General features: G+C 43.3%; 1 protein-coding gene across 1 annotated transcript; it reads right to left on the reverse strand.

Moving 5' to 3' along the window:
* Nucleotides 1–533: 533 nt before the first annotated feature.
* On the reverse strand, nt 534–12,865 carry LOC141056807 (uncharacterized). Its single transcript, XM_073553289.1, has 6 exons — nt 12,767–12,865; nt 12,088–12,267; nt 11,881–12,004; nt 11,700–11,797; nt 11,411–11,501; nt 534–3,180 (listed from the first exon to the last, which is right to left on the reverse strand). Exons 1-6 carry the CDS (start codon nt 12,863–12,865, stop codon nt 1,901–1,903), a joined length of 1,872 nt encoding a protein of 623 aa, XP_073409390.1. The 3' UTR covers nt 534–1,900.
* Between the last annotated feature and the right edge of the window lie 236 nt (nt 12,866–13,101).

Below are 13,101 nucleotides of genomic sequence, written 5' to 3' on the forward strand. Positions count from 1 at the left end.
ATGACAGTCCATACAAGACCAGTTGATCCGAGGATCACAACCTGGCTTCATCTTCCAGGGTCGAATACTCCACCGCACACATAGAGGAGGTATGACAAGCATAGGAAGATGACAGTCCATTGAGTCCATACAAGGTACAAGGCCAGTTGATCCAAAGATCACAATTTGGCTTCTGCAAACGTATCCATGGTTCAGTGATGGTCAATGGAGCAGATCTGTATTCTTCCAACCGCTGCTGAAAACCCCTAGGTTGTTTCCTATAGAATGATCGATCCGTGTCCCTTGTGATGATGTTGTGGCTGCTGTCCTGTCTCTTGTCCTTTGGATGTATGGATGTCTTGGCAGAATCTCTCTGGCTGTTTCTCTCTCAGTCTCTTTATACAGAGGCATGTAACCCATTTTTAGACTTAACAAGTGTCCCTCATTCAGTATTTACACAAAGGGTAAGAATGGAGATGAGATTATTATAGCATTACTTGATTAAATTATTTAAACTATTTGCATAGCTTTTCCCACTCTGTTTTAGAAGTCAACAAACTGGCACCATAACACAATGTATAATTAGCATATCAGCAAACATCACTAGTGATAAAGGATAAGCGCACAATAAAAGTCAATATTACCGGCTTACACAAACAAAAGTCTGTTTTCTTGACCAACTAGAAATCAAAACATAAATTTAAAGCCACAATACAAGTAACATTCTATTATTCTTCATTTGCTAAAAAATAGTTGTCTGGTTATTTAAGATACAATGCTGTATGTCTTCATAATGCCAAAAGTAAAAATAAAATGTTTAAAAAATATAAAAAACAATATAAAAGTTCAAATCACCCCCTTTTCAAAATAAAACAATAAAAAAATCACACATACACATATTTGTTATAGCCGCGTTCAGAATCGCCTGATCTATCAGTATAAAAAAGAATTAACCCGATCGCCAAATGGCGTAACGAGAAAAAAGGTCAAAACACCAGAATCACTTTTCTTGGTCGCCGCAACATTGCATTAAAATGCAATAAAGGATGACCCAAAGATCGTATCTGCACCAAAATGGTCTCCATTAAAATCGTCAGCTCGGCACACAAAAAATAGACTTTCACCCAACCCGAGATCATGAAAAATGGAGACGCGACGGGTATCGGAAAATGGTGCAATTCTTTTATACTTAACCTAATAAAGAGGAGTTATTTTTACTGATACAGCGGGTATGGAAAGTATTCACACCCCTTTAAATTTTTCACTCTTTGTTTCATTGCAGCCATTTGGTAAATTCAAATTCATACTATCTATTCCTGACACTGGAGTGGCTTATAAACTTCCGAAGTATATAGTTTGAAGTTTGGAATCTGCCAATATGTGGCTAGTTTTCTGTTTCGGATAACATGATACATGATTTTAGTTTTTTTTTTTTGTTTAGTCACGTTTGAATATAGGTCAATATTAAATAGTCTCTTGATGAGTCGTCTTTGGTGAGGACGATGAAACCTGTAGAAATGAGAGGCTTGGAGAGTGAGTGTGTAAATGTCACCTCACCCTATATACTGAGATGTGGGGTACATGTTTTTTCTATTAGTCACTTTTCAACTAACCTTCAGGGGGTGAATTATGGGTATAGTTTTACATTTGGAATTAATAAAGTTTACTTTTTATTATTTTGTAAGCAAACATGAGGAATGACAAGAGACAACCCATTTGAGGAGGTGCAATTTTGGTTAAAACTATTCCAACATTATGAACATAAAAAAGGCTTCTCCCCTATGTGACATCTCTGATGTTTATTAACAGTTGATTTCCAGGTAAAATATTTCCCACATTAAGAAAATGAAACTGGCTTCTCCTCTGTGTGACTGCTCTGATGTCTAACAAGAAGCGCTTTCTGGTTAAAACATTTCCCACATTAACAGGAAAAAGGCTTCTCTCCTGTGTGGGTTCTTTGATGGCTATCAAGACTTATTTTCCATTTAAAACATTTCCCACATTCTGAACATGAATATGGCTTTTCTGCTGTGTGGATTCTCTGGTGCCTAACACAACTTGATTTATTGTTAAAACATTTCCCACATTCTGAACAGGAAAAAGGCTTCTCCCCTGTGTGGATTCTCTGGTGCTTAACACAATCTGATTTACTGTTAAAACATTTCCCACATTCTGGACAGGAAAAAGGCTTGTCTCCTGTGTGAATTCTCTGGTGGGCAAAAAAATGTGCTTTCTGTGCAAAATATTTCCCACATTCTGAACAAGAAAAGGGTTTCTCCCCTGTGTGAATTCTTTGATGGGTAACAAAATGTGATTTATGTGCAAAACATTTCCCACATTCTGAACATGAAAAAGGCTTCTCCCCTGTGTGAGTTCTCTGGTGCATAGCACAATCTGATTTATTCCTAAAACATTTCCCACATTCTGAACATGAAAAAGGCTTCTCCCCTGTGTGAGTTCTCTGGTGTGTAACAAATTGTGATTTACGTGCAAAACATTTCCCACATTCTAAACATGAAAAAGGCTTCTCCCCTGTGTGAGTTCTCTGGTGTGTAACAAATTGTGATTTACGTGCAAAACATTTCCCACATTCTGAACATGAAAAAGGCTTCTCCCCTGTGTGGATTCTCTGGTGATTAACACAATCGGATTTATTGTTAAAACATTTCCCACATTCTGAACAGGAAAAAGGCTTCTCCCCTGTGTGAGTTCTCTGGTGGATAACAAAATTTGATTTGTGTTCAAAACATTTCCCACATTCTGAACAGGAAAAGGAAAAGGGCATCTCCCCTGTGTGAGTTCTCTGGTGTCTATCAAGAACCGATTTCTGATTAAAACATTTCCCACATTCTGAACAGGAAAAAGGCTTCTCCCCTGTGTGAGTTCTCTGGTGAGTAATAAAATGTGATTTCCATGTAAAACATTTCCCACATTCTGAACATGAAAATGACTTCTTTGCTTTAGGAGCAGTTTGTTTTTTAATGCCTCTTTTGTGACTTTGATTTTCCTTAGTAATCGGTAATGAATCAGAAGATGGGACGTGTTTCATAGGATCAGATGACAGATCTTTGCTTTGAATGGATGATGGTATATCTGGAGTAATAGCATTCACTTTAGTTGTATCATGTAGGATCTCAAGATCATCAGATTTAAAAATTGAAGATGTCAGCTGTCCCTCTGATCTCCTGGTACAGTCATCTGCTAAGATAAAACAATTATTTTTTAATAAAATATCCTTGAGTTTTATATTTTTGAACACTTCTACTTAAACTGTCCATAAAAACGGCAAGCTATGTAAAGGCTTTAATTATTTACCAAGTCAATGACAGTTCACAGTCTAATAGAAAACCTTGTTGGATGAACCAGTAGTGTGCGGTGTTCAACTGTTGGTTCATTCTGCCTCCCAAATATCAAATAAAAAGAAACCAATCAATGTTATGTAGGCGAAAATAATACCAATTCTCATCTCACAAAAACAAGTCCCCACTCAGGGCCATCATCTGTCAATGGAAGAACAGAGGTTCCCACACTATTAGTGGCTCAAAGGCTGCTGAAAAGCAACAAGGTTTCCATAAACCAATAAAGCAAAATCCGCTCTCACTTCGGAGTCTTGCAGTGTGCGCAAACAACATTTAGGATCCCTGTATTTAGCAATATTATAGTGAGAAGAACCCACTTAATTTTTGGTGTGTGTCTCCTGGAGCACAATCTGGGCACTATGTGCTGGGTAATAAAATGGCAAATGTGTAATTTTCACTCTCCAACATCCACTGCGTGTTAATTTCCAGAAAGTGGCTGTGGAGTCAAAATATTCACTCCTCCTAAGGATTATAACCCTCAGTGAATTAATTTATAAAATGGAATCACTTTATGGGGATTTCTACTATTCTGGTTTTCTGGCATTTAGTTATATTTGGGCTTCTGCATATGGTGTGTCCAATCTCATCTGGGATCTGTTCCTGCTGTCCAGCTGGAGTAATCTGCTCCCTACTTCAGCCAATTGGAAAGTAGCACACCCTACTAAATCGCAAAGCACATGGCCGGAATCTGCCAGATACAGCGCTGTTCTCCTCTGGTTCAGTCCTCTGTGCTCAGCTTGTGGCTTGTGTATTTGTTTCCTGCTGTGACCGTGGCCCCTTTACTGACTACTCTTGTGTCTTCTGATTCTGTATTGTGTCCTTCTGGTTCTGACCCAGCTACCTGACTATGCTTCTCGCCATCTAACACCACAGAATAGCAGGTAACACCATGGGCCAAGCCTAGGGGTCCCTGTGTAAGTCCAGATTCCATGTGAGGTTGTTAAAGGGCGATGAGCAAGGCAATCCTTGGGATATGGAGAGCAGAGAAGATAGAGCCAAGCATGCTCTCGGTGGACATCTTTTGAGCTGCCAGTTGACCACGAACAGTGCTCCCAATACATTGTGTCTGCAAACTATTCCAGCAAGATCTGCATTCAAATAGCTAAATGGCGCTCCTTCCCTTCTGAACACTGCCATGTGCCCAGACAGTAGTGTACAACCGTATGTAGGGTATAGTGCGAAGCTGGAAAATAATTTGTAAGATCCATTTGTTTCCTATTATTCTTTGTGAAGAATTCCAAACTTACCACCACATAAAGTGACACACGTCAGATATTAATAATGGGGCCTGATTAGGAACTACTGAAATGATCAAACTCCACAGTCTCCATCAGTAATAAATGAGCAGCTAGTGGTGAAACCTCTCTGGGGTAATTAGAGTATGGGTCTCGGAGACTTCACAATCTATACTATCGTAAGCTCCAATATTTTCTGTCAGATGAGTTTCAAAAAGAAATATTGGTCATTAAAAGAGAACTGTGTATAAGGCTGGTTTCACACGTCCTGATATTTCCGGTACCGGAGATGTCCATGTGTGTAATACTCGTGGCACACGCGTGACAACTATGTCAGCATCATTCTCCCCTGCTCTGCCGGCAGAGAGAATGATGAGAGTTATATTAACGTGAGAATGATGATAGTAGGTGCGGGCGTTTGGGACTATTACTCCCATCAGCCTACACCTGCTGCTGCCAAGAACAGTGACAGCAGGAGCGGATGATTGGAGTATTCCTCACCCACTGCCTGCGTTATAACTAAAAAAATGAATGAAAAAAACGGTGTGGGTTCCCCTGTATTTTCTATAACCAGTCTGGCAAAACTCACAAGTGAGGGCTGCAACCCTCATCTGTCAGCTTCAGCAAGGCTGGTTATCAAGAATAGAGGGGTCCTTACACTGTTTTTTTAATTATATAAAGAAATAATTTAAAAACATGGCATGGAGTCCCCCCCCATTTCTGACAACCAGCCTTGCTAAAGCTGACAGTTGGGGGCTGGTATTCTCAGGCTTGTAAAGGGCCATGGATATTGACCCCCCAGCCTAAAAATAGCAGCCCACAGCTGCCTAGAAAAGGCACATCTATTAGATGCGCCAATTCTGGTGCTTTGCCCGGCTCTTCCCACTTGCCCTGTGTTTTGTTTTATTTCTAATAATAGACTTTATTCTGGCTGCATCTTTATTTATCATATAACTATAGGATTAGTTATGGATAGGTGTCTTACTTTGATACCTGGTGATGAAATCTTTATTTGTAGCTTTCCGTTAATGAGATTCTCGTGCTCTGGGGTGGGGCTGTGGGTGGGGCTGTGGGCGGGGCTTTATGAGGTGTGCTGATTACATATTCATCTGTATTGGCTTATGACAGGTCGCTGATCCCTCACTGACCTGCCCCCCATTATTACATAATACATTTAATAGTGTGGATATTATTGGTGATACTGCCTATAATATTGTGGCTGTTGTGAGGCTCAGAAAAAAAATTACATCCAGTAAAATGTCACCAGTGGCCCCTGTCCAGTAGCCTGTATCTCTTACTTATAGATGCTACTGTGCAGGCGCCGCCATCGCCGGTGACATTTTGCTGGATGTAATTTTTTTTCTAAGCCTCACAACAGCCACAATATTATAGGCATTATCACCAATAATATCAATGCTATTATATGCATTATGTAATAATGGGGGCAGGTCAGTGAGGGATCAGCGACCTGTCATAAGCCAATACAGATGAATATGTAATCAGACCACATAAAGCCCCGCCCACAGCCCCGCCCCAGAGCACGAGAATCTCATTAACTGAAAACTACAAATAAAGATTAAACAACAACCACAAGACGGATTTCATCACCAGGTATCAATGTAATCAGTATAACGGCGCTGACCTGTGTCTTTAGGTTACTGAGCACAATCCTGCTGACAGGGGCACTTTAAATTTAGATCTTATGCATTTGGAAGAGGCAATGGAGAGATTTTTTGAAGACTATCAGGGAGTTACAGACTCACATTAGGCAGGAAGGCCGATCCCACCACAATCAAACTATCATACAGAATGAACAGGTTAAAAAAAAAAGACAGAATAAAAAAATATGTTACATCCCCAACAACAACGTATGTACGAGGGGAGAACACTAAACTGGAGCTGCCCTCATTTATAAAAAAAGAAAAGAAGCCAGCGCTGCTTAAGGTTAGAACGCATAACATAAAGTGCATATGCACATAATATCTAACTGTATTCAAAATGAGATATTTGAATACAGAAATGCTCAGGTACGGATTGCACTTAAAGTGGTCTTGCTTTTAATGTATCTAGGAGGCCGTAATGGCACAGTGTTTATTAAAAATGTAGAGTAGGACCCCCCACATGAGATTGCCTTGGCGTGGCGGGGTGGCTCAATTGAATTGATCAATTTTTTTGCCAAATATCTCATTTTGAATACAGTTAGATATTATGTGCATATGCACTTTATGTTATGCGTTCTAACCTTAAGCAGCGCTGGCTTCTTTTCTTTTTTTATATGTTGGTATATGGCTGACCACCACTTTTGCCGTGCGCGCTGGGTTATGTTCGCCATTTTTTCTGTGTTCACTGTGATGGATCTAGGCTGCTGTGCACACACACAGCAGCCCCGCCCTGCCCCAAGCTTTATTTAATTGTGCACCTGTGTCTGAACCTGCATTTCCCTTCATCTATGTTTGCTGGTCGGGCAATGTGTGGAGGGTAAACCTGATATGTCTGCATTCAGACCTGGTTGGCCTTCATCTGCACTTGCTTTTTCTGGCTTCATGGGAGCGATCCAGAAATGCTCAGGTACGGATTGCACTTAAAGTGGTCTTGCTTTTAATGTATCTAGGAGGCCGTAATGGCACAGTGTTTATTAAAAATGTAGAGTAGGACCCCCCACATGAGATTGCCTTGGCGTGGCGGGGTGGCTCAATTGAATTGATCAATTTTTTTGCCAAATATCTCATTTTGAATACAGTTAGATATTATGTGCATATGCACTTTATGTTATGCGTTCTAACCTTAAGCAGCGCTGGCTTCTTTTCTTTTTTTATATGTTGGTATGTGGCTGACCACCACTTTTGCCGTGCGCGCTGGGTTATGTTCGCCATTTTTTCTGTGTTCACTGTGATGGATCTAGGCTGCTGTGCACACACACAGCAGCCCCGCCCTGCCCCAAGCTTTATTTAATTGTGCACCTGTGTCTGAACCTGCATTGCCCTTCATCTATGTTTGCTGGTCGGGCAATGTGTGGAGGCTAAACCTGATATGTCTGCATTCAGACCTGGTTGGCCTTCATCTGCACTTGCTTTTTCTGGCTTCATGGGAGCGATCCAGAAATGCTCAGGTACGGATTGCACTTAAAGTGGTCTTGCTTTTAATGTATCTAGGAGGCCGTAATGGCACAGTGTTTATTAAAAACGTAGAGTAGGACCCCCCACATGAGATTGCCTTGGCGTGGCGGGGTGGCTCAATTGAATTGATCAATTTTTTTGCCAAATATCTCATTTTGAATACAGTTAGATATTATGTGCATATGCACTTTATGTTATGCGTTCTAACCTTAAGCAGCGCTGGCTTCTTTTCTTTTTTTATATGTTGGTATGTGGCTGACCACCACTTTTGCCGTGCGCGCTGGGGTATGTTCGCCATTTTTTCTGTGTTCACTGTCATGGATCTAGGCTGCTGTGCACACACACAGCAGCCCCGCCCTGCCCCAAGCTTTATTTAATTGTGCACCTGTGTCTGAACCTGCATTGCCCTTCATCTATGTTTGCTGGTCGGGCAATGTATGGAGGGTAAACCTGATATGTCTGCATTCAGACCTGGTTGGCCTTCATCTGCACTTGCTTTTTCTGGCTTCATGGGAGCGATCCAGAAATGCTCAGGTACGGATTGCACTTAAAGTGGTCTTGCTTTTAATGTATCTAGGAGGCCGTAATGGCACAGTGTTTATTAAAAACGTAGAGTAGGACCCCCCACATGAGATTGCCTTGGCGTGGCGGGGTGGCTCAATTGAATTGATCAATTTTTTTGCCAAATATCTCATTTTGAATACAGTTAGATATTATGTGCATATGCACTTTATGTTATGCGTTCTAACCTTAAGCAGCGCTGGCTTCTTTTCTTTTTTTATATGTTGGTATGTGGCTGACCACCACTTTTGCCGTGCGCGCTGGGTTATGTTCGCCATTTTTTCTGTGTTCACTGTGATGGATCTAGGCTGCTGTGCACACACACAGCAGCCCCGCCCTGCCCCAAGCTTTATTTAATTGTGCACCTGTGTCTGAACCTGCATTGCCCTTCATCTATGTTTGCTGGTCGGGCAATGTGTGGAGGCTAAACCTGATATGTCTGCATTCAGACCTGATTGGCCTTCATCTGCACTTGCTTTTTCTGGCTTCATGGGAGCGATCCAGAAATGCTCAGGTACGGATTGCACTTAAAGTGGTCTTGCTTTTAATGTATCTAGGAGGCTGTAATGGCACAGTGTTTATTAAAAACGTAGAGTAGGACCCCCCACATGAGATTGCCTTGGCGGGGCGGAGTGGCTCAATTGAATTGATCAATTTTTTTTTGCCAAACATCTCATTTTGAATACAGTTAGATATTATGTGCATATGCACTTTATGTTATGCGTTCCAACCTTAAGCAGTGCTGGCTTCTTTTCTTTTTTTATATGTTGGTATGTGGCTGCACTCATTTATGGTGGACCATTGGAGCCACTATGAGTCCTGACCGGAAAAGTAGAGAAAGTATTAGCGCCCCCATTTCAGGAGAGATTGTGCAGTAATCTGAAATCCTTAGGCTGGAAAAGATAATGGAATTCATGACGTTTAGTAAATCTATGAAACCAGGGCTGGAGCCAACACATCTCCTACAGGTGTGGATAAATGTATATTACAGCCATCAGTCACGCACAGCTTAGAAATATATCATGGCACAGGTGTAATGTTTGTCCTGTAGTTTATCACAATCCTCCTTGAAATTACTGTATTTTTTGGACCATAAGACGCACCTAGGTTTTAGAGGAAATTAGGCAAAAAAAATTGAACCAAAAAATGTGGTCAATTCTGTACTTATTATCCCCTATCCTGGTTTACATGGCCCCCTCATCCCCATTCTGATACACATGGCCCCCTCATCCCTATCCTAGTATGCATGGCCCCCTCATCCCTACCCTGGTATCCATGACCTCATCCCCATCCTGGTATGCATGGCCCCCTCATCCCTACCCTGGTATGCATGGCCCCCTCCTCCCCATTCTGATACACATGGTCTCCTCATCCCTATCCTGGTATGCATGGCCACCTCATCCTTAAACTGGTATGCATGGCCACCTCATCCTGGTATGCATGGTCCCCTCATCCCTATCTTGGTATGCATGGCCACATCATCCTTATCCTGGTATGCATGGCCCCATCCATACCCTTGTATGCAGGGTCCCCATCTCATCCTAGTATGGATGGTCCCATCCCTATCCTGGTATGCATGGTCCCATCCCTATCCTGGTATTCAGGGACCCCATCTCGTCCTGGTATTCAGGGCCCCCATCTCGTCCTGGTATGCAGGGCCCCATCTCGTCCTGGTATGCAGGGCCCCATCTCGTCCTGGTATGCAGGGCCCCATCTCGTCCTGGTATGCAGGGCCCCATTTCATCCTGGTATGCAGGGGCCCATCCTTATAAGTGGCCCCCACCCACATTCCTATCCTGGTATGCATAGCCCCAACAGAAAACAGAAAAAAAACCAAACCATTACACTTACCTACCCGGCGCTCCCTTGCAGCGTCCTGCTCCGGTGCCAGCAACTGCTTTATGCTTGTAAGCAGCGCTGAGAACAGTGAGTATTCACAAATATTCATTTCTCTTAAGTAGCGGCACACGTGACCGCCGGTAGCAGCAGGAAGCCGGTGGCTGACACTGCGCGCTACTGAAGAGCAATGAATACTCAATGCCCTTTGCGTACATAGTCCTGGCAGCTGTGCTCTGCTTGTGAGCAGCACATGACGTCCCTGCCATGCGCTGCTTACAAGCATATAGCAGTTGCTGGCACTGGAGCAGGACACTGCAAGGGAGCGCGGGGTAGGTAAGTTCAATGGTTTGTTTTTTAATGTTTTCTGAAGGGGCCATGCATACCAGGATAGGAATGGGGATGGGAGTGTGGGCCAATTATAAGGATGGGGCCATGCATACCAGGACCGGGGTTGGAGGCTAATCATATCAAGATACTATTATTAAAGAGAAATGAATATTCATTGCCCTCCAAGCCCATGGGAGTGGAATGCAGTGAATATTCATTTCTCTTTAGCAGCAAGAACAGGAGTTAGCCGCAGCCATCGGCTCCAGCCTCGTGTGACCCGCTGCTCCGCCGATGCCATTCCCCCACCTCCCCACCACAGCCAGAGCCGGTACATCCGGACTATAAGACGCACCCCCCATTTTCCTCCATATTTTGGAAGGAAAAAAGTGTGTCTTATAGTCCGAAAAATATGGTAGTTTTAACACAAATTGAAAAGTCAGGATAAAGGGAAACTCTGCTGTTATTGGACAGAAATTCACACTTGGCCTCACTGCACATTTACTGCTGTCGATCATAAAAGGGAAGTTTAGCCAGAAAGACTGGACCTGGTCTTGTAGGGACCATGAGACATTCAGCAGCACAGAAGGGAGAGAAGATTCATCCGATAAGATTTCAGGGATCTAGGAAGCCAACATCATCATTACCCTCCGCTTTCTTACAGGCTCAGCATAATATTTTTCTTCAAGTGAGTTTCTAACCTGTCAGCACATTCTACGTACGCTGTCATTTGACTGTAGTTTACAGAACTGGGCAGGTAAAGGTCAGTGTCTCCTAATCCCAGGGGGTAGGTGGATCCTCCAAGTCGTATGGTCTATAGAAAAGGGCTTTCAATGCCCAAAGTCATTTGAACAGTTTTGGGTGGAGGAGAATGTTGTGGTCTAGAGGCAAAATGGTGATCATGGTAATACGGCCGGACTACACCACCGATAAAGCAGCCACAGCCGGTGACTGAGAGGAATCTGTGACTTCTCTGCATTCAGTGGTTACTACTCACCTGGGTAGTCATAAGTGGGAATCTCCTCTTTACACCACTCATCACCCCTCACATATGTCTCTGTAGTATTAATATGGGTCAGATCTTCACCCTGAAACAAATATTGTAAAAGTCACCGACAGATGGAGAAGTCCCATCTATGATCAGCTCTAATCCTGCCATCTCCACCGCTCTCATTACACAAGTATAAAACATATAATACTGGTGGATAAAACAAGACTGAGCACAAGACCTTCACAGCCGTCTACACATCATAGGGGAGATCTCCTGACACCTTCTCTCCATCTACCTGATGATCCTGAGGAGCACTGGGATCTTCTTGTTTACAGTCCTGTGGAAGAAGAGGACGGGGACATCTCTCTGGTGTTGTCCTCTTACTGGATAGATCTGGAGGAAACACACACAGGGACTGAATTCATTCTCTACATACAGATAATTACAGGCCGTGTGTATTTAGTCCTGTCTATTACCTGGTGATGTGAGGGGCTGGGGAACCTCCATTATGACGTTCTTGTACTCATCTCTGTGTCCTTCTAAATACTCCCACTCCTCCATGGAGAAATAGACAGCGACATCCTGACACCTTATAGGAACCTGACACATACAATGATACCGTCATCCCCCCAATCCCTTCATAATGTTACTGTATAATGTCCCAGCATTCCCAGCAGTGTCACCTCTCCAGTCAGCAGCTCCATCATCTTGTAGATGAGTTCTAGGATCTTCTGGTCATTGATGTCCTCATGGATCAGGGGGTGAGGTGGAGGCCCCGTGATTGGGCTCAGGGGTCTTCCCCATCCCTCAGACACAGGGTCCTGACAGCGATCACTAGAGGTCTTCTTCACCACTGTGTAATCCTGGTTATGGAGAGACACATTAATAAATCTCACTCCAGACATTTCCAGAGTCCTCACCTCTCCAGTTCTGTCCATCTGTTATTCCCATAGATAAGAATGATGTAATGTGACGTCATCAGAGTCTCTCACCTCTCCAGTGAGACGGAAGAGGATCTCTAGGGTGAGGTGTAATATCCTCTCCGCCATCTTGTGTCTGTCAATATCCATCCCTGATGGGTAAATGAGGAAAATTCTCTTTTGTAGAAGATCTTCACTGAGAGGATCCGATATTGTAGAGACCTGAATGAGAAGAAGATGATCCGATGTAACATCATAAGAATCCTGTGTAATAATACAATTACTGGAGATAATAAGCGAAACATAGGAGGAGATTTATTATTCTACAGGGTTTAGTTTTCTTTACTGATATCTACTAATAAAACCTATTGTAACAACTCCTGGAGTGGACTCTCTGGGCCGTGATATCAACCCACCCTGGGTGAGATGACCTAGTGAGTACCACCCCGTATACAGGGAGCGTCAGGGGTAGACCCAGGGGGATGAAGTACCACGACTGCTGGTACCAGGTGGCCAGCTCAAAGAAGGCACGAGAGACCATGTCTAGCAGGGTGAATACAGGGGCACGCTGGGTACAGGAGGGTGCAGAGCGCATACTCGGAAGCATGCAGGGTATAAGAGAGTGCAGAGCGCATACTCGGAAGCAAGCCGGGTACACGCAGGGACCTGAGTACAAAGGGCGACCATGTAGGAACCCAGCTGGCCTAGCAGGGAAGCAAAGTGATAATCAGGCGCCTCCCCTAGCAGGAAGCAGCCTGATATACTAGTGGCTACTGC

This window comes from Dendrobates tinctorius, unplaced genomic scaffold, assembly GCF_039654945.1.
Source record: "Dendrobates tinctorius isolate UK_male_01 unplaced genomic scaffold, ASM3965494v1 ptg000200l, whole genome shotgun sequence".
NCBI classification, from domain to species: domain Eukaryota; kingdom Metazoa; phylum Chordata; class Amphibia; order Anura; family Dendrobatidae; genus Dendrobates; species Dendrobates tinctorius.